This window comes from Pristiophorus japonicus, chromosome 10 (genome assembly GCF_044704955.1).
Source record: "Pristiophorus japonicus isolate sPriJap1 chromosome 10, sPriJap1.hap1, whole genome shotgun sequence".
NCBI lineage: Eukaryota > Metazoa > Chordata > Chondrichthyes > Pristiophoridae > Pristiophorus > Pristiophorus japonicus.
The window spans coordinates 107,169,922-107,192,492 of record NC_091986.1 but is presented as its reverse complement, the minus strand read 5'-3'; the positions used below and the strand labels follow the sequence as shown (position 1 = coordinate 107,192,492).

The 22,571-nt window shown below is 45.0% G+C and overlaps 1 protein-coding gene across 3 annotated transcripts in view; it reads left to right on the top strand.

The window, feature by feature from the left end:
* Nucleotides 1–22,571, top strand: part of LOC139275058 (protocadherin Fat 3-like) — a 941,319-nt gene that overhangs the window by 760,304 nt on the left and 158,444 nt on the right. For all 3 annotated transcript variants that reach the window (XM_070891994.1, XM_070891992.1, XM_070891993.1), the window contains exons 11-13: nt 5,899–6,095; nt 6,234–6,387; nt 12,133–12,366. In XM_070891994.1, the coding sequence (XP_070748095.1) occupies nt 5,899–6,095; nt 6,234–6,387; nt 12,133–12,366 (585 nt within the window). The remainder of the gene's footprint in view (nt 1–5,898; nt 6,096–6,233; nt 6,388–12,132; nt 12,367–22,571) is intronic.

Sequence of the window (22,571 nt, the reverse complement as noted above, 5' to 3'; positions counted from 1 at the left end):
CTGCTTCCCCACTCTGGAGTCTGAATAAAGAGACCAAGGTCACAACAATTTGAGCTTGCAATAAAATCCTGTGGATTTATTCTGAACATAACAAGCAGTGACCTGAATTTAGCGAGTGGTCCTGACGCAACGTTTCCTGCCTCCCGGATGTTACGTAGAAACATAGAAAATAGGTGCAGGAGTAGGCCATTCAGCCCTTCGAGCCTGCACTGTCATTCAATAAGATCATGGCTGATCATTCACCTCTACCCGTTTCCTGCTTTCTCTCCATACCCTTGATCCCTTGAGCCTTAAAGGCCATATCTAACTCCCTCTTGAATATATCCAATAAACTAGCATCAATAACTCTCTGTGGTAGAGAATTCCACAGGTTAACAACTCTCTGATTGAAGAAGTTTCTCCTCATCTCAGTCCGAAATGGATTACCCCTTATCTTTAGACTGTGTCCCCTGGTTCTGGACTTCCCCAACATCGGGAACATTCTTCCTGCATCTAACCTGTCCAGTCCCGTCAGAATTTTCTATGTTTCTCTGAGATCCCCTCTCATCCTTCGAAACTCCAGTGAGTACAGGCCCAGTCAATCCAGTCTCTCCTCATATGTCAGTCCTGCCATCCCGGGAATCAGTCTGGTGAAACTTCGCTGCACTCCCTCAATAGCAAGAATGTCCTTCCTCAGATTAGGAGACCAAAACTGAACACAATATTCCAGGTGAGCCTCACCAAGGTCCTGTACAACTGCAATAAGACCTCCCTGCTCCTGTACTCAAATCCCCTAGCTATGAAGGCCAACATGCCATTTGCCTTCTTCACCGCCTGCTGTACCTGCATGCCAACTTTCAATGACTGATGTACCATGACACCCAGGTCTCGTTGCACCTCCCCTTTTCCTAATCTGACGCCATTCTGATAATATTCTGCCTTCGTGTTTTTGCCCCCAAAGTGGATAACCTCACATTTATCCACATTATACTGCATCTGCCATGCATTTCCCACTCACCTAACCTGTCCAAGTCACCCTGCAGCCTCTTAGCATCCACCTCACAGCTCACACCGCCACCCAGCTTAGTGTCATCTGCAAACTCAATTCCTTCATCTAAATCATTGCTGTATATTGTAAATAGCTGGGGTCCCAGCACTGAGCCCTGCAGCACCCCACTAGTCACTGCCTGCCATTTTGAAAAGGACCCGTTAATCCCAACTCTCTGCTTCCTGTCTGCCAACCAGTTCTCTATCCACGTCAGTACATTACCCCCAATACCATGTGCTTTAATTTTGCACACCAATTTCTTGTGTGGGACCTTGTCAAAAGCATTTTAAAATCCAAATACACCACATCCACTGGTTCTCCCTTGTCCAGTCTACTAGTTATATCCTCAAAAAATTCTAGAAGATTTGTCAAGCATGATTTCCCTTTCATAAATCCATGCTGACTTGGACCGATCCTGTCACTGCTTTCCAAATGCACTGCTATTTCATCTTTAATAATGAATTCCAACATTTTCCCACTACTGATGTCTGGCTAACCGGTCTATAATTACCAAACGGGGCGATAATGAATTTCTAGGCCTAGATTTTCAGTCTGACTCCAAAATGCCACAATGGTGGCTAGTGTTTAAGGCTGTGAGGTGGGTTAATGCTCTGACTTGTTACCATGATTGATACTTATTGATTTGAGTTCTCCACATGGCAATTTCCAAATTTTACTTATTCCATCTGCAGATCTCTAGAGAAGCCAAGTAGATTTTTGACGCAAGAAAGAAAAACTGAAAAGCAGATCCCACTGGCTGAAAAGTGGCATTGATTTAACTTGGGTGCAGATTATGTTCTCTGGTCCTTGGTATGAGTTTGCGGGATATTTTTCTTGAGGCACATTGGAATAAATTCTCTGAAATTGTCTTCGGCATATACTTGATAGTGTGAAGGGAGTTTTACTTTACACCTTACTCTATTGTACCTGACCTGAATATTATTGAATGAACAGTGCCGGGAAGGTAGTGCAGGGATCCCCTGCGGTCATCCCCCTGCAAAACAGATTTTCCGCTTTGGGTACTGTTGAGGGGGATGACTCATCAGGGGAGAGCAGCAGCAGCCAAGTTCATGGCACCATGGCTGGCTCTGCTGCACAGGAGGGCAGGAAAAAGAGTGGGAGAGCGATAGTGATAGGGGATTCAATTGTAAGGGGAATAGATAGGCGTTTCTGTGACCGCAACCGAGACTCCAGGATGGTATGTTGCCTCCCTGGTGCAAGGGTCAAGGATGTCTCGGCGCGGGTGCAGGACATTCTGAAAAGGGAGGATGAACAGCCAGTTGTCATGATGCATTTAGGTACTAACGATATAGGTAAAAAACAGGATGAGGTCTTACGAGACGAATTTAGGGAGCTAGGAGTTAAATTAAAAAGTAGGACCTCAAAAGTAGTAATCTCAGGATTGCTACCAGTGCCACGTGCTAGTCAGAATAGGAATCACAGGATAGCTCAGATGAATACGTGGCTTGAGAAATGGTGGAGAAGGGAGGGACTCAAATTCCTGGGACATTGGAACCAGTTCTGGGGGAGGTGGGACCAGTACAAACCGGACGGTCTGTACCTGGGCAGGATCGGAACCAATGTCCTAGGAGGGGTGTTTGCCTATGCTGTTGGGGAGGAGTTAAACTAATATGGCAGGGGGATGGGAACCCAAGCAGGAAGACAGAGGGAAATAGAAGGGGGACAGAAGCAAAAGATAGAAAGGAGAATAGTAAAAGTGGAGGGCAGAGAAACCCAAGGCAAAAAGCAATAAGGGCCACATTACAGCAAAATTCAAAAGGGGCAAAGTGTGTTAAAAAGACAAACCTGAAGGCTCTGTGCCTCAATGCGAGGAATATTTGGAATAAGGTGGATGAATTAACTGCGCAGATAGCAGTTAACGGATACGATGTGATTGGCATCACGGAGACATGGCTCCAGGGTGACCAAGGCTGGGAACTCAACATCCAAGTGTATTCAGCATTTAGGAAGGATAGACAGAAAGGAAAAGGAGGCGGGGTGGCATTGCTGGTTAAAGAGGAAATCAATGCAATTGTAAGGAAGGATATTAGCCTGGATGATGTGGAATCGGTATGGGTGGAGCTGCGGAATTCCAAAGGGAAGAAAACGCTAGTTGGAGTTGTGTATAGACCACTAAATAGTAGTAGTGACATTGGGGACAGCATCAAACAAGAAATAAGGGATGTGTGCAATAAAGGTACAGTAGTAATCATGGGCGACTTTAATCTACATATAGATTGGGCTAACCTAACTGGTCGCAATGCGCTGGAGGAGGATTTCCTGGAGTGTATTAGGGATGGTTTTCGAGACCAATATGTCGAGAAACCAACCAGGGAGCTGGCCATCCTAGACTGGGTGATGTGTAATGAGAAGGGACTAATTAGCAATCTTGTGTGAGGCCCGTTGGGGAAGAGTGACCATAATATGGTAAAATTCCTTATTAAGATGGAAAGTGACAAAGTTAATTCGGAAACTAGAGTCCTGAACTTAAGGAAAGGTAACTTCGATGGTATGAGGTGTGAATTGGCAAGAATAGACTGGCAGAATATACGTAAAGGGTTGAAGGTGGATAAGCAATGGCAAACATTTAAAGATCACATGGATGAACTTCAGCAATTGTACATCCCTGTCTGGAGTAAAAATAAAACTGGGAAGGAAGCTCAACCATGGCTAATATCGGAAATTAAGGATAGTGTTAAAACCAAGGAAGAGGCATATAAATTGGCTAGAAAATGCAACAAACCTGAGGACTGGGAGAAATTTAGAATTCAACAGAGGAGGACTAAGGGTTTAATTAAGAAGGGGAAAATAGAGTACGAGAGGAAGCTTGCTGGGAACATAAAAAACTGACTGCAAAAGCTTCTATAAATATGTGAAGAGAAAAAGATTAGGAAAGACAAACATAGGTCCCTTGCAGTCGGATTCAGGTGAATTTATAATGGGGAACAAAGAAATGGCAGACCAATTGAACCAATACTTCAGTTCTGTCTTCACAAAGGAAGATACAAATAACCTTCCGAATGTACTAGGGGACAGTGAGTCTCGTGAGAATGAGGTACTGAAAGATATCCTTATTAGGCGGGAAATTGGTGGGATTGAAGGCCGATAAATCCCCGGGGCCTGATAGTCTGCATCCCAGAGTACTTAAGGAAATGGCCCTAGAAATAGTGGATGTATTGGTGATCATTTTCCAACAATCTATGGACTCTGCATCAGTTCCTATGGACTGGAGGGTAGCTAATGTAAAGCCACTTTTTAAAAAAGGAGGGAGAGAGAAAGCGGGTAATTATAGACCGGTTAGCCTGACATCAGTAGTGGAGAAAATGTTGGAATCAATCATTAAGGATGAAATAGCAGCCCATTTGGAAAGCAGTGACAGGATCGGACCGAGTCAGCATGGATTTATGAAAGGGAAATCATGCTTGACGAATCTTCTGGAATTTTTTGAGGATGTAACTAGCAGAGTGGACAAGGGCGAACCAGTGGATATGGTGTATTTGGACTTTCAAAAGGCTTTTGACAAGGTCCAGCACAAGAGATTGGTGTGCATAATCAAAGCGCATGGTATTGGGGCTAATGTACTGGCGTGGATAGAGAACTGGTTGGCAGACAGGAAGCAGGGAGTCGGGATAAACGGGTCCTTTTCAGAATGGCAGGCAGTGACTAGTGGGGTGCCGTAGGGCTCAGTGCTGGGACCCCGGCTCTTTACAATATACATTAATGATTTGGATGAAGGAATAGAGTGTAATATTTCCAAGTTTGCGGATGACACTAAACTGGGTGGTGGCGTGAGCTGTGAGGAGGACGCTAAGAGGCTGCAGGGTGACTTGGACAGATTAGGTGAGTGGGCAAATACATGGCAGATGCAGTATAATGTGGATAAATGTGAGGTTATCCATTTTGGGGGCAAAAATACAAAGGCAGAATATTATCTGAATGGCGGCAGACTAGAAAAATGGGAGGGGCAACGAGACCTGGGTGTCATGGTTCATCAGTCACTGAAAATGGGCATGCAGGTACAGCAGGCGGTAAAGAAGGCAAATGGTATGTTGGCCTTCATAGCTAGGGGATTTGAATATAGGAGCAGGGAGGTCTTAATGCAGTTGTATAGAGCCTTCGTGAGGCGTCACCTGGAATATTGTGTTCAGTTTTGGTCTCCTAGTCTGAGGAAGGACGTTCTTGCTATTGAGGGAGTGCAGTGAAGGTTCACCAGACTGATTCCAGGGATGGCTGGGCTGTCATATGAGGAGAGACTGGATCAACTGGGCCTTTATTCACTGCCGTTTAGAAGGATGAGAGGGGATCTCATAGAAACATATAAGATTCTGACGGGACTGGACAGGTTAGATGCAGGAAGAATGTTCTCAATGTTATGGAAGTGCAGAACCAGGGGACATAGTCTTAGGATAAGGGGTAGGCCTGAGATGAGGAGAAACTTCTTCACTCAGAGAGTTGTTGACCTGTGGAATTCCCTGCCGCAGAGAGTTGTTGATGCCAGTTCATTGGATATATTCAAGAGGAATTTAGATATGGCCCTTACGGTTAAGGGGATCAAGAGGTATGGAGAGAAAGCAGGAAAGGGGTACTGAAGGAATGATCAGCCATGATCTTATTGAATGGCGGTGCAGGCTCAAAGGGCCAAATGGCCAACTCCTGCACCTATTTTCGATGTTTCTATACCATTGATGAAAACAAAACTCTTTAGCCCCCTGTAATGTTCAAAGACTCAAAGTTTAATTAATGAACTGCCCTTTTGCCATTATTTTACTGGAGTAGTGAGCTTTTTCAGATAATGCTTCTTTTTTAACACTGAAATAGTTTCTGCTGTGTTTGACATCCATGTGTTTCAAGTTTTCTACTTGTATGTTTAGGAGGAAATCCTAAAGGAAAGTTTGCCCTTGGCCTGGTTCAGAATGAGTGGAAGGTCTATGTAAAGAGACCATTAGATCGTGAACAGCAAGATATTTACCTGCTGAATATTACAGCCACCGATGGGCTTTTTGTATCAAGAGCAGTGGTAGAAGTCCGAGTGCTGGATGCCAACGATAACAATCCAATCTGTGACCAGGTAAATAAAACAAGTCTCTCATCTGTTTCTCTATTACTTTCTGACTCATGAGTAATCCTTATTTAGTATTCTACTGTTTAAATTAATGAGATATGAGCTGCATCTTAGACAAAATGTGTTGCTGTTAAATTCCTGCAGGTCAGCTACACAGAGACAATAGTGGAAGACATTCCACCAAATAAAGTTATTCTAAGGATTGGCGCTCATGATGCTGACATTGGGACTAATGCAGAAATACGATATTCTTTGCATGGAGCCGGCTCAGATAAATTTTTCTTGGAACCAGAAAATGGTAAGTGTTTCTGTAACTGCAATATTGATTTTATTTCAATTTGTAGATTAGTATAAGAAATAAACCCAATGAGTTTTCAATAGTAACATGACTAAGGTGTGCTGTATTAAAATTCAATTGAAGCAATATATATGGGAGCTCTCCCAATGACTGAGGTGTACTGAGCTAAATTAAAACGTAGGACCTCAAAAGTAGTAATCTCGGGATTGCTACCAGTGCCACATGCTAGTCAGAGTAGGAATTGCAGGATAGCTCAGATGAATACGTGGCTTGAGCAGCGGTGCAGCAGGGAGGGATTCAAATTCCTGGGGCATTGGATCCAGTTCTGGGGGAGGTGGGACCAGTACAAACCGGACGGTCTGCACCTGGGCAGGACCGGAATCAATGTCCTAGGGGGAGTGTTTGCGAGTGCTGTTAGGGAGGAGTTAAACTAATATCGCAGGGGGATGGGAACCAATGCAGGGAGACAGAGGGAAACAAAATGGAGACAAAAGCAAAAGACAGAAAGGAGATGAGTAAAAGTGGAGGGCAGAGAAACCCAAGGCAAAAAACAAAAAAGGCCACTGTACAGCAAAATTCTAAAGGGTCAAAGTATAATAAAAAGGCAAGCATGAAAGCTTGGTGCCTCAATGCGAGGAGTATTCGGAACCCAGGAGAGGGCTCTAAGCTATTTAGAGTGGGTGAGAGCTCAGATGAATAGGACCCCAAGAAAGAATGCAAAAGACAGGAGACAACAGAGCAGAGTAACACTGGGGTAAATGTAAACCACAAGGTGATAGGAAAGGACAATATGTATGAATATAAAGGGACTGCAAGAGGGGTCAAAACTAAAAATCATGGTTTAAAACCTAGTATTAAAACACTCTACCTAAACGCACGCAGCATTCGAAATAAAGTAAATGAGTTGACGGCACAAATCATTACAAATGGGTATGATTTGGTGGCCATTACAGAAATATGGTTGCAGGGTGGCCAAGACTGGGAATTAAACATACAGGGGTATATGACAATTCGGAAAGATAGACAAGAAGGGAAAGGAGGTGGGGTAGCTCTGTTAATAAAGGATGATATCAGGGCAGTTGTGAGAGACAATATTGGCTCTAATGAACAAAATGTTGAATCATTGTGGGTGGAGATAGTAAGGGGAAAAAGTCACTGGTGGGCGTAGTTTATAGGCCCCCAAATAATAACTTCACGGTGGGGCGGGCAATAATCAAGGGAATAATGGAGGCATGTGAAAAAGGAACGGCAGTAATCATGGGGGATTTTAACCTACATATTGATTGGTCAAATCAAATCGCACGGGGTAGCCTGGAGGAGGAATTCATAGAATGCATACGGGATTGTTTCTTAGAACAGTATGTTACAGAACCTACAAGGGAGCAAGCTATCTTAGATCTGGTCCTGTGTAATGAGACAGGAAAAATAAACGATCTCCTAGTAAAAGATCCTCTCGGAATGAGTGATCACAGGATGGTTGAATTTGTAATACAGATTGAGGGTGAGGAAGTAGTGTCTCAAACGAGCGTACTATGCTTAAACAAAGGGGACTAGAGTGGGATGAGGGCAGAGTTGGCTAAAGTAGACTGGAAGCACAGATTAAACGGTGGCACAATTGAGGAACAGTGGAGGACTTTTCAGGAGCTCTTTCATAGTGCTCAACAAAAATATAATCCAGTGAAAAAGAAGGGCGGTAAGAGAAGGGATAACCAGCCGTGGATAACCAAGGAAATAAAGGAGAGTATCAAATTAAAAACCAATGCGTATAAGGTGGCCAAGGTTAGTGGGAAAATTTTAAAAGACAGCAAAGAATGACTAAGAAAGCAATAAAGAAAGAAAAGATAGATTACGAAAGTAAACTTGCACAAAACATAAAAACAGATAGTAAAAGCTTTTACCGATATATAAAACGGAAAAGAGTGACTAAAGTAAATGTTGGTCCCTTAGAAGATGAGAAGGGGGATTTAATAATGGGAAATGTAGAAATGGCTGAGACCTTAAACAATTATTTTGTTTCGGTCTTCACAGTGGAAGATACAAAAACCATGCCAAAAATTGCTGGTCACGGGAATGTGGGAAGGGAGGACCTTGAGATAATCACTATCACTAGGGGGGTAGTGCTGGACAGGCTAATGGGACTCAAGGTAGACAAGTCCCCTGGTCCTGATGAAATGCATCCTAGGGTATTAAAAGAGATGGAGGAAGTTATAGCAGATGCATTCGTTATAATCTACCAAAATTCTCTGGACTCTGGGGAGGTACCAGCGGATTGGAAAGCAGTTAATGTAATGCCTCTGTTTAAAAAAGGGGGCAGACAAAAGGCAGGTAACTATAGGTCGGTTAGTTTAACATCTGTAGTGGGGAAAATGCTTGAAGCTATCATTAAGGAAGAAATAGCGGGACATCTAGATAGGAATAGTGCAATCAAGCAGACGCAGCATGGATTCATGAAGGGAAAATCATGTTTAACTGATTTACTGGAATTCTTTGAGGATATAACGAGCATGGTGGATAGAGGTGGACCGATGGATGTGGTGTATTTAGATTTCCAAAAGGCATTCGATAAGGTGCCACATAAAAGGTTACTGCAGAAGATAAAGGTACGCGGAGTCAGAGGAAATGTATTAGCATGGATAGAGAATTGGCTAGTGAACAGAAAGCAGAGAGTCGGGATAAATGGGTCCTTTTCGGGTTGGAAATCGGTGGTTAGTGGTGTGCCACAGGGATCGGTGCTGGGACCACAACAGGTTACAATATACATAGATGACCTGGAAGAGGGGACAGAGTGTAGTGTAACAAAATTTGCAGATGACACAAAGATTAGTGGGAAAGCGGGTTGTGTAGAGGACACAGAGAGGCTGCAAAGAGATTTAGATAGGTTAAGCGAATGGGCTAAGGTTTGGCAGATGGAATACAATGTAGGAAAATGTGAGGTCATCCACCTTGGGAAAAAAAACAGTAAAAGGGAATATTATTTGAATGTGGAGAAATTACAACATGCTGCGGTGCAGAGGGACCTGGGGGTCCTTGTGCATGAATCCAAAAAAGTTAGTTTGCAGTTGCAGCAGGTAATCAGGAAGGCGAATGGAATGTTGGCCTTCATTGCGAGAGGGATGGAGTACAAAAGCAGGGAGGTCCTGCTGCAACTTTATAGGGTATTGGTGAGGCCACACCTGGAGTACTGCGTGCAGTTTTGTTCACCTTTCTTCAGGAAGGATATACTAGCTTTGAAGGGGGTACAGAGACGATTCACTAGGCTGATTCCGGAGATGAGGGGGTTACCTTATGATGATAGATTGAGTAGACTAGATCTTTACTCGTTGGAGTTCAGAAGGATGAGGGGTGATCTTACAGAAACATTTAAAATAATGAAAGGGATAGACAAGATAGAGGCAGAGAGGTTGTTTCCACTGGTCGGGGAGACTAGAACTAGGGGGCACAGCCTCAAAATACAGGGGAGCCAATTTAAAACCGAGTTGAGAAGGAATTTCTTCTCCCAGAGTGTTGTGAATCTGTGGAATTCTCTGCCCAAGGAAGCAGTTGAGGCTAGCTCATTGAATGTATTCAAATCACAGATAGATAGATTTTTAACCAATAAGGGAATTAAGGGGTATGGGGAGCGGGCGGGTAAGTGGAGCTGAGTCCACGGCCAGATCAGCCATGATCTTGTTGAATGGCGGAGCAGGCTCGAGGGGCTAGATGGCCTACTCCTGTTCCTAATTCTTATGTTCTTATGAGCAGGAAAGCTTCTGCTATCTGCTAATTCAGATCAAACCTGTATTTGGATGGCTCAGTACCACACCAGGATATATATTTACTCATTGAGGCATTGGAGTATGCTATTATTTAACAGAATTAGCATAGTTAACAACTGCTCACATTTTACACAACCAGTCGGCCTTTTAAATGTGCAAAACTCCCCCACAAAACCTTGTTCATGGATGCACAGAAGAGAAGTAGAGCCTGGATATTTGGGGCGGTATAAGAAATAAAACTGAAGACAAGAGAGCAGATTGTAGTGCAGTAAAGATTAGAAAAAGGATGGTTGCAGAAGAGAGTAGGAACCTGATTAAAAGATTGATATAATCGGCAGACATCAGCATGTCCCACATAACTATGTAATAAGTATGTCAGTGTGCATTACACAGTTATATCATCACCAAACATAGGAAGACAGCTACTTAACTGACTTTGCAGATGAAACAGCAGATAGTACAACATCTATATGTTATGCACATAGGATATTGGGCTGAAGTTTCCCCCCCCCCCCACCACCTTAAAAAAAACGGCACATCTCGCGGAGGTCCACCGACCTCCTGAGAGAAAAAATGTGCTGAAAAGATAACCTGCAATTCTGGCCGATCCTCAGGGCGTCTTCAGCTGCAGCGTGGCACAGAAGAGTGAAAGGGGGCGGAGCTAGGGACATGCTAGCTAGAGAAAGCCATCAGGGGGGCGGGGCTAGGGTCCAGCATCGGTTTCAGTGTCGGCAGCATTGCGCATGTGCGATGGAGCGGTCGCGCATGAGCAATGGTCTATCAGATGCCAACACCCGCCACCCCCCCCCACCCCCCAACCAGCCTGCCACGTTGAGCATTCTCCCCCCCCTCCCCTAAGATGCCGCATTCTCACTCCACTATCCCAGGTCGAAGGGACTGCAGTGCATTTCTTCCCACTTCCCCCGCCCCCCCCCTTAAAATGTCATATTGAGCATTCTCCCTCTCCCCCTACCTGCCTATTTCAGCCTTCTCCCTCCTTCCACTTCAGATGCTGCACTCAGCACCCCCCAACCCCTCCCCTCTGCCTGCTGCGTTTAGTGTTCTCCCTCCCCCTCCCCCCCCCCCCCGCTGCCTGCCGATTTCAGCCTTCTCGCGCCCTCCACTTCAGATGCCAGCACCCAGCGCACCCCCCCCCCCAACCCTAGCCTGCCGCGTTGAGCATTCCCCCCCCCCCCCCTTTGGGATGCCATGTTCTCCCTCCCTTATCCCAGGCCGAAGGGACTCCAGCACGGACAGCCACTGCCGACTTCAGTTCAAGGTAAGATTTGCTTCAGTTCATTACTTGTTAATTTAATTATTTACTTCAGTTCTTTATTTTTTATTGAATGCTTATTACTTTTTGTGCTTTGTTTGGTGCTTGGTGGTGCTTTAAATGTAGTTACTTGCGCCGATTCCTTAACTCTAGGTAAGGTTTTTCTGTGCGGACAGAAGTGGCAACATACGCTGGCCTAAGTTAGTTTGGAGCAACTATTTGCTGGCCAAATGCCTAAAACAGGGGTAAGTGGCTGGGAACACTCCCTTTTGGAAAAAAAAACTGGACTAAAAAAAACCTAACTAACTCACTTACACTGGCACAAATTAAATGGTCAGACTTGCAACTAAAAAGATAGTCCAGAAAAATCAAGTTGCTCCAAAAAATAAGGAGCAACTCCTGGGGAAACTTGGGCCCTATAGTTCCTGCATTTAAAGACTTTGACTTCATATTTATTCCAGCTTGTGATTGTTAGTCATTGTATGTGAGCATGAAATATCTGCAAATGTGCACATTAATAGCTGCTGAAATCATTTTCAACACACAGGTTTTTACTTTGCTTCCATCGAAAGTTTAGAATTATATTCCCTTATTTAGAATCCTTCCATTCTTAATTTTAACACCACCATCAGTGGTTGTTATTTGTAGCTTTTCATCAGCTTTTGTGAGTTTGTTACATTATCTTCTAGACAATTATGTGTTGTGATTATCCCACAGGTGAACTGAAAACATTATCAGCTTTAGACCATGAGGAAACTCAAGTATATAATTTGATCGCCAGGGCATCAGATGGAGGTGGGCGTTACTGCCAGTCAGGAATAGTTCTATTATTGGAGGATGTGAATGACAATCCCCCTGTATTTTCCTCCAGTCATTATACTGAGTCTGTATACGAGAACACGGTAATAAAAGTTTTGCTGGCAAAGGTTGAAGCAACAGACCCAGATTTAGGTAAGCCACTGCATATTTTTTTTAACTCTTCCTATGGTAATATACAGTAAGGTAAACAATTAGGCAAACTGACATGTTTTATTTATTTCCAATGTGATAGCAACTTTAATAACCACAAAAATATTGTACTTGACTTTTCATTTAACCCAACATAAAATGTTATTGATAAACAACAACAAATTATTTTTTGATCATGCAGAATTTATGGGCTCAATTTTGCCTAAACCTGTTTGCTGGTGTATTGCCAGAGTTATGCCTGTTTTTCTAGGCCAGAAATGCGGCAGAAATAATTTGCCAAAGTTTCCCCAATCTAATTCGAATTTGGCGCCGCGCAGCTTGTCTAGTTGTTCGGGTGGTGGAGGGGGGCGGGGGTGGAGCCTGCTGTCTGTGCCAAAAAACGATGCTGCACCTTCTGTGCATGCACAAGGAAAAAAAATTAAGTTTCTGACGTTGCAATGGACGCGCATGCTCAGTACAGCTCCGAGTTGGCAATCGGCCATTTTTAAAGAGCCAGTTGTGTGTGTGAGAAGGAGTGCTGTGTGAGAACATTGGAAAAATCACAGCTGCAGCAGTACATGATGCAACGCGATGCAAGGACCCAGAATTTCTTACAGGAAGAAGTGGAGGCACTAGTTACTGTGATTGAGAACAGATGGCAGGAGCTGGACACGAGCAGAGGTCACATAAAAGTTCCACCCAAAGAAATGAAGAAACGCTGGAACCAAGTTGCAGAAGATTGTTGCACAATGGTGACCACCACGAGATCTGGAGGCCAGTGTAAAAAGTCAAGTAGTTAGTGTAAGTAATATTTTCATTTATTAATTGCAATTGTAAATGTGACCAACTGTATATGTCCCACTCAGCAGAAAGACACCCTCTTTAAAAAGTTATGTTTTCATCTTTGCAGAGGAAGGTGGCACACAACAAAAGAGAAAGAACCTGAACAGGAGGAGGCCCGGCAAATCTGCACCCACTGACACCCTTGGAAGAGAGGGTCGCTGCTTTGATGGGTACTGCCTGGAAAAAAGCAATCACCACTGCACCAGCTGGGCCCACAATCGAGGGAGAGGGTAAGTGCTGCAAATTCCACAGTCTGGCTTTGCTAAATGTTAAGTAGTGCGCGGGTTAGCTATGCTTCGGTTCCTGGGGATGTCTCAGTTGATGCAATGTGCTAGCATTCATCGTGGTCCTTCAAATCAGCCTGTTGGCTGGCCTGTGCTGTGAGCCTACTCATGCCACCCACTCTGCCCCGTCCTCTGCTGCTAACCATTTGTCTGTGTTCTGTTATATTTTGCAGAACTTGAGGCTGACCCTGACGATGTAGAAGAAAATTCAGACGAGGACCAGCCTGAACAGAATAACATCGTCGAATCCAACCCTCCAGAACAAGAACATGAGTGTGAAGGGGAGGGGATGGAGCTGGATGAAGCCCCCACTGTTTTACTTATTTTGGAGGAGGTGCCGCTCATTGCGGTGAGCCCCTTCCATGATGAGTGGTTTGAGTGCTGGTGGGACATTCCATGGTTTATCGAAAGTCCAAGGCTGCAGGTCCCAGTGGTGTGGTGCAACGAGGCACACCTAGGGCCCCAATTTTTGAGGTTGCAGGTCCCAGTGGTGGGGTGTGAGCCACACCCGTGGGGAGGAGGAGAAGGAGAGCACGACCGTGCTCTCCTCAGGTGCAGGATGCAACAGATGTGGTTCAGATGATATCATTGTGTGCGGAGAACATTGACCTTACCCGATCACTCCTGGACGCCATCAGTGGGGTGAGTGATGAGGTAGCGGGACTGTCGGGAGAAGTAACAGCAATGACACGAGAAATGGGAACGATGTCCGGGACATCAGTGAGGGAATAGTGACCATGAGGGAGGGAATGTCAGAGGTAGCTGATGCGCTGTCACTGACCATGAGGGAGGGAATGTTGCCGGTAGTTGAGACAGTTTTGCTCAACATGAGGGAGGGAATGTTGCAGGTCGTTGAGACACTGTCAGGGCGCATGAGGGACAGCATGTTGGAGTTAGCTGCTGCAATAAGGGAACACACCCAGGTCCCACGGCCATTTACAGAATCAACTGCCACTCCCACTCCAATCCCCACACCAGCCTCTGGAGAGCCCAAAGCCGGGCCCTTCAACTTGCCGCCTGCCACCGACGCCCCCTGCCCCACTCCCCCATCCATCAAGAGGTATGCTGTACCTGAGATCTTAGAAAGAATAAGCTTGGTACCAAGCCCCGAAACAGGGCAGGGGTGGTGGCATGTTCAAGACCAAGTGCAACGGGCGGTCTTAGAAGAAGATGGAGCCTTTTTTTTGCTGCTGTTGTTATTATTGTTGTTACTGTTGTAACTGTTTTCAACTTAAAAGTTTTTTGTAAGTTATGTAAATTTACAAGTTTAAAAGTTTGTTAGTGATCTTAAAGTTTTCAAGTGATCTTAAAGTAAAGTTTGATACAAGAATAATTTTATTAAAGTTAAGTACAAAAGAACTTAGCCATCATGAGGCAGCAGCAGCTGGTAGTGAAAGACCCACCTGCGGAGAGAGTGGCTGATGATAATGATGTGGAAGATGCAGATGACGAGCAGGAGGAGGACGATGAGGACAAGGAAACTTAAACTTTTAATAAAATTATTCTTGTATCAAACTTTACCTTAAGATCACTTGAAAACTTTAAGATCACTAACAAACTTTTAAACTTGTAAATTTACATAACTTACAAAAAACTTTTAAGTTGAAAACAGTTACAACAGTAACAAGTTTGTTAAACTTTTGAATAAAATATATTTTACATTAAAACTGAATCATTTCCAGTATTTGTTCCATTCTTAACACAACTTTAGAACTAAAAAAGAATCACTTTCATTATTTGTTTGATTATTAAAACAACTTTTGAAGTAAACTAGAATAATTTCCATCATTTTTTCCATTAACACAACACAACATTACAGAACAGGTCCAAACAGTAAACATGGTCCATGTGGAATAGTTGTCGCTGAGCCCTCGGGCAGCAGTAAAATGTTTATAGATCAGCTGCTGGCGCAAGACTCGAGCAATCGTTAAGGGGGCACGATAGCTCACCCTCCTCTGCCGCCGTGCTCTGGCCTCAGGCACTTTCATGCCTTCCTTGTCCTCATCGTCCTCCTCCTGCTTGTCATCTGCATCTTCCACATCATTATCATCAGCCACTCTCACTGCAAGTGGGTCTTCTACAACCAGGTGCTGCTGCTTCATGATGCCTAAATTATGCAGCATGCAACACACAACAGTGAACTGATCGACAATCTCAAGGGAGTACAGCAAGTAGCCTCTAGAATGGTCCAGGCATCGGAAACGTGGTTCAAGATGCCAATGGTCCTCTCTATGATGCTGCGCATCGCAATGTGCGACATGTATTTACGGTCAGCTTCTGTCCAGGTTATGCGTAGGGGCGTCATGAGCCACGTGTCGAGGCCGTACCCTTTGTCTCCCAGTAGCCAGCTTTGCCCTTCTGGCTGCTGCTGAAACATGGCAGATATAACGCTCTCGCGTAGGATGAACACATCATGGGTGCTCCCAGGGTATCTTGAATCGACTGACATGATGCATGTTGTCACACACGAACTGTACGTTAATGGAGTGGAAGCCTTTTCTGTTCTTGTACATCTCTGAATCCACCAAAGATGCTCGCAAGACGATGTGGGTACAATCAATGCAGCCCTGTACCTTTGGGAAGCCAGCAATCCTGGAGAAGCCCACAGCCTCGTCATGCATTGCTTGGGCGGTCATGGGGAACTTTATGAAGTAATTCCTCCTCGCATACAATGTAGCTGTCACCTGGTGAATGCAGACATGTGTTTCATGTTGAGAGATGGCGTACACATCCCCATTTGGAGCTTGATACAATCTGAAGGCATAGAATGAAAGTGCAGCTGTAACCGGCACTTCAACTGACAAAGCGGTCCTCCTAATGCTTCTAGGTTGCAGGTCTGTTTTCACCAACTCACAGATCTCACTTACAATGTCTTTGTGGAAATTGAACCTTTTGACACAGTCTGAATCACTCAGGTGGAGGTACAAACACCTGTCTCGATATACCCGAGGTGGGTAAGGCCACCTGCCCAGCATCCTACAGGCTCTGATGTTGCTGATGCAATGACGAATCAATTGTCTCCTACGTAGCACCATGATGCACAAAGTATGGCATTGTCAGTATTGCCCCCATACTTGAATTTTACATTTGAAAGAAGCTCAAAACTGCAGGAAAGCAGGCAGGACAGGTTCACAGTTCTCTCTCCCCAACGTCTGTATGGATGGACCACACCCAAGGTCTTGTCTTCTCCTCTCTCCTCCTTAAGTAATTGCACTCTTGTGAGTTTTCTCCTTCTCTCTCTCGCCCCCTCCGCCCCGCCCCCCCCCCCCCCCCGGCCCACTCATAAGAACATAAGAAATAGGACCAAGTGTAGGCCATACGGCCCCTCGAGCCTGCTCCGCCATTTAATACGATCATGGCTGACCCGATCATGGATTCAGGTCCACTTCCCTGCTCGCTCCCCATAATCCCTTATCGGTTAAAAAACTGTCCATCTCTGTCTTAAATTTATTCAATGACCCTGTTTCCACAGCTCTCTGAGGCAGCGAATTCTATAGATTTACAACCCCTGAGAGAAGAAATTCCTCCTCATCTCAGTTTTAAATGGACGGCTCCTTATTCTAAGATTATGCCCCCTAGTTCTAGTCTCCCCTATCAGTGGAAACATCCTCTCTGCATCCATCTTGTCAAGCCCCTTCATAATCTTGTATGTTTTGATAAGATCACCTCTCACTCTTCTGAATTCCAATGAGTAGAGGCCCAACCTACTCAACCTTTCCTCGTAAGTCTCCAGAATCAACCTGGTGAAGCTTTTCTGAACTGCCTCCAAAGCAAGTATATCTTTTCTTAAAAATGGAAACCACAACTGCACACAGTATTCTAGGAGTGGCCTCACCAATACCCTGTATAACAGTAGCAAGAATTCCCTGCTTTTATAATCCATCCCCTTTGCAATAAAGGCCAAGATTCCATTGGCCTTTCTGATCACTTGCTGTACCTGCATAAAATCCTTTTGTGTTTCATGCACCAGGCCCCCCAGGCCCCACTGTACTGCAGCACTTAGTAATTTTTCTCCATTTAAATAATAACTTGCTCCTCGAATTCTTTTTGCCAAAGTACATAACCTCACACTTTCTAACATTATACTCCATCTGCCAAATTTTTGCCCACTCACTTAGCCTGTCTATGTCCTTTTGCAGATTTTTTGTGTCCTCCTCACACATTGCTTTTCCTCCCATCTTTGTATCATCAGCAAACTTGGCTACGTTACACTCGGTCCCTTCCTCCAAATCGTTAATATAGATTGTAAATAGTTGGGATCCCAGCACTGATCCCTGCGGCACCCCACTAGTCACTGATTGCCAACCCGAGAATGAACTATTTATCCCGAATCTCTGTTTTCTGTTAGTTAGGCAGTCCCTGAGGCGGGAGTCCGGGGCAGTGTCGGAGGCCTATAAAAAGGCCCAGCAGGAGAGTGAAGGGGCAGTCGGTGAGGCGGGAGTCCGGGATAGCGTCGGAGGCCTATAAAAAGGCCCAGCAGGAGAGCGAGGGGGCAGTCGGTGAGGCGGGAGTCCGGGATAGCGTCGGAGGCCTAAACAAAGGCCCAGCAGGAGATCGAGGAGGCAGTCGGTGAGGCGCGAGTACAGGGTATCGTCGGAAGCCTATAAAAAGGCACAGCAGGAGATCGAGGACGCAGTTGGTGGAGCTGCAGCAGGGGCAGAAGGTACACAAAGAAGTAGAAAGAAATCGAAAGGTGAAGTCACAGCCAAGGGGGTAAGTGATTGGTTGGTGATTGGTGAGTAGTTTTTCTTTTTCTTGTCCTTATCAGCAGGTAACCTTTTAGCATTGTTGCCAAATTAAGTTAATCTAGCAGTTAAGTCATGGCAAGAGAGCTCAGACAGGTGTTCTGCTCCTCCTGTGCTATGTGGGAACTGGGATGCTACCAGCATCCCTGGTGACTACATGCGTGGAAGTGTATCTGCCTGCAGCACCTGACAGACCACATTGCGGCACTGGAGCTGCGGATGGATTTACTCTGGAACGTCCACGATGCTGAGAATGACGGGAATAGCATGTTTAGTGAGTTGGCCACACTGCAGGTAAAGGTTAGTGGATGGGTGACCAACAGGAAAAGCAGTGGAAGGAAGGTAGTGCAGGGGTCCCCTGCGGTCATCCTCCTGCAAAACAGATACACCGCTTTGGGTACCACTTTGAGGGGGATGACTCATCAGAGGAGAGCAGCAGCAGCCAAGTTCATGGCACCGTGGGTGGCTCTGCTGCACAGGAGGGCAGGAAAAAGAGTTGGAGAGCTATAGTGATAGGGGATTCACTTGTAAGGGGAATAGATAGACGTTTCTGCGGCCACAATCGAGACTCCAGGATGGTATGTTGCCTCCCTGGTGCAAGGGTCAAGGATGTCTCGGAGCGGGTGCAGGACATTTTGAAAAGGGAGGGTGAACAGACAGTTGTCATGGTGCATATCGGTACCAACGATGTAGGTAAAACATGGGATGAGGTCCTACAAGCTGAATTTAGGGAGCTAGGAATTAAATTAAAAAGTAGGACCTCAAAGGTAGTAATCTCAGGATTGCTACCAGTGCCACGTGCTAGTCAGAGTAGGAATCGCAGGATAGCTCAGATGAATACATGGCTTGAGGAGTGGTGCAGAAGGGAGGGATTCAAATTCCTGGGACATTGGAACCGGTTCTGGGGGAGGTGGGACCAGTACAAACCAGACGGTCTGCACCTGGGCAGGACCGGAACCAATGTCCTAGGGGGAGTGTTTGCTAGTGCTGTTAGGGAGGAGTTAAACTAATATGGCAGGGGGATGGGAACCTATGCAGGGAGACAGAGCGAAGTAAATTAGGGGCAGAAGCAAAGGATAGAAAGAAGAAAAGTAAAAGTGGAGGGCAGAGAAACCCAAGGCAAAAATCAAAAAGGGCCACATTGCAGCAAAATTCTAAAAGTGTGTTAAAAAGACAAGCCTGAAGGATCTGTGCATCAATGCGAGGAGTATTCGTAATAAGGTGGACGAATTAACTGCACATGCAGCAATTAATGAATATGATATCATTGGCATCACGGAGACATGGCTCCAGATTGACCAAGGCTGGGAACTCAACATCCAGGGGTATTCAATGTTTAGGAAGGATAAACAGAAAGGAAAAGGAGGTGGGGTAGCGTTTATGGTTAAAGAGGAAATTAACACAATAGTAAGGAAGGACATTAGCTTGGATGATGTGGAATCTGTATGGGTAGAGCTGCGGAATACTAAAGGGCAGAAAACGCAAGTGGGAGTTGTGTACAGACCACCAAACAGTAGTAGTGAGGTTGGGGATGGCTTCAAACAAGAAATTAGGGATGCATGCAATAAAGGTACGGCAGTTATAATGGGCGACTTTAATCTACATATAGATTGGGATAACCAAAGTGGTAGCAATACGATGGAGGAGGATTCCTTGAGTGTATTAGGGATGTTTTTCTGAACCAATATGTTGAGGAACCAACTAGATGGCTGGCCATCCTAGACTGGGTGATGTGTAATGAGAAAGGACTAATTAGCAATCTTGTTGTGCAAGGCCCCTTGGGGAAGAGTGACCATAATATGGTAGAATTTCTTATTAAGATGGAGAGTGACACAGTTAATTCAGAGACTAGAGTCCTGAACTTAAGGAAAAGTAACTTCGATGGTATGAGACGTGAGTTGGCTAGAATAGACTGGCAAATGATACTTAAAGGGTTGACAGTGGATAGACAATGGCAAACATTTAAAGATCACATGGATTAACTTCAATAATTGTCCATCCCTGTCTGGAGTAAAAATAAAACGGGGAAGGTGGCTCAACCGTGGATAACAAGGGAAATTAAGGATCATGTTAAATCCAAGGAAGAAGAGGCATATAAATTGGTCAGAAAAAGCAGCAAACCTGAGGACTGGGAGAAATTTAGAATTCAGCAGAGGAGGACAAAGGGTTTAATTAGGAGGGGGATAATAGAGTATGAGAGGAAAACTTGCCGGGAACATAAAAACTGACTGCAAAAGCTTCTATAGATATGTGAAAAGAAAAAGATTAGTGAAAACAAACGTAGGTCCCTTGCAGTCACATTCAGGTGAATTTATAATGGGGAACAAAGAAATGGCAGATCAGTTGAACAAATACTTTGGTTCTGTCTTCACAAAGGAAGACACAAATAACCTTCCGGAAGTACGAGGGGACCGAGGATCTAGTGAGAAGGAGGAACTGAAGGATATCCTTATTAGGCGGGAAATTGTGTTAGGGAAATTGATGGGATTGAAGGCCGATAAATCCCCGGGGCCTGATAATTTGCATCCCAGAGTACTTAGGAAAGTGGCCCTAGAAATAGTGGATGCATTGGTGATTATTTTCCAACAGTCTATCGACTCTGGATCAGTTCCTATGGACTGGAGGGTAGCTAATGTAACCCCACTTTTTTAAAAAGGAGGGAGACAGAAAACGGGTAATTATACACCAGTTAGCCTGACATCAGTAGTGGGGAATCAATTATTAAAGATGAAATAACAGCCCATTTGGAAAGCAGTGACAGGATCGTTCCAAGTCAACATGGATTTATGAAAGGGAAATCATGCTTGACAAATCTTCTGGAATTTTTTGAGGATGTAACTAGTAGAGTGGACAAGGGAGAACCAGTGGATGTGGTGTATTTGGACTTTCAAAACGCTTTTGACAAGGTCCCACACAAGAGATTGGTGTGTAAAATTAAAGCACATAGTATTGGGGGTAATGTACTGACGTAGATAGAGAACTGGTTGGCAGACAGGAAGCAGAGAGTCGGGATAAACGGGTCCTTTTCAGAATGGCAGGCAGTGACTAGTGGGGTGCCGCAGGGCTCAGTGCTGGGACCCCAGCTATTTACAATATACATCAATGATTTAGATGAAGGAATTGAGTGTAATATCTCCAAGTTTGCAGATGACACTAAACTGGGTGGGGTTGAGAGCTGCGAGGAGGATGCTAAGAGGCTGCAGGGTGACTTGGACAGGTTAGGTGAGTGGGCAAATGCATGGCAGAGGCAGTATAATATGGATAAATGTGAGGTTATCCACTTTGGGGGCAAAAATATGAAGGCAGAATATTATCTGAATGGCGGCAGATTAGCAAAAGGGGAGGTGCAACGAGACCTGGGTGTCATGGTGTATCAGTCATTGAAAGTTGACATGCAGGTGCAGCAGGCGGTGAAGAAGGCAAATGGCATGTTTGCCTTCATAGCTGGGGGATTTGAGTACAGGAGCAGGGAGGTCTTATTGCAGTTGTACAGGACCTTGTTGAGGCCTCACCTGGAATATTGTGTTAGGTTTTGGTTTCCTAATCTGAGGAAGGACGTTCTTGTTATTGAGAGAGTGCAGCGAAGGTTCACCAGACTGATTCCCGGGATGGCTGGTCTGACATATGAGGAGAGACTGGATCGAACTGGGCCTGTATTCACTGGAGTTTAGAAGGATGAGAGGGGATCTCATAGAAACGTATAAAATTCTGACGGGACTGGACAGGTTTGATGCAGGAAGAATATTTCCGATGTTGGGGAAGTCCAGAACCAGGGGACACAGTCTTAAGGGTAAGGGGTAAGCTTGGGGAGTTTGACTGGGGCGGTACACCTGTCACACTGTAACGCAGGTGTCCTAAGGCGAGCTCAGGGAGGACAGAAACAAGCCATTTGGGACTGAGATGAGGAGAAACTTCTTCAATCAGAGAGTTGTTAACCTGTGGAATTCCCTACCGCAGAGAGTTGTTGATGCCAGTTCGTTGGATATATTCAAGAGGGAGATAGATTTGGCCCTTATGGCTAAAGGGATCAAGGGATATGGAGAGAAAGCAGGAAAGGTGTACTGAGGTGAATGATCAGCCATGATCTTATTGAATGGTGGTGCAGGCTCGAAGGGCCGAATGGCCTACTCCTGCACCTATTTTCTATGTTTCTAATCCTCTATCCATGCTAATATATTACCCCCAACCCCGTGATCCTTTATCTTGTGCAGTAGCGTTTTATGTGACACCTTGTCAAATGCCTTCTGGAAGTCCAAATGCACCACATCCACTGTTTCCCCTTTATCATCCTGTTCGTTGCATCCTCAAAGAGTTCCAGCAAATTTGTCAAACGTGA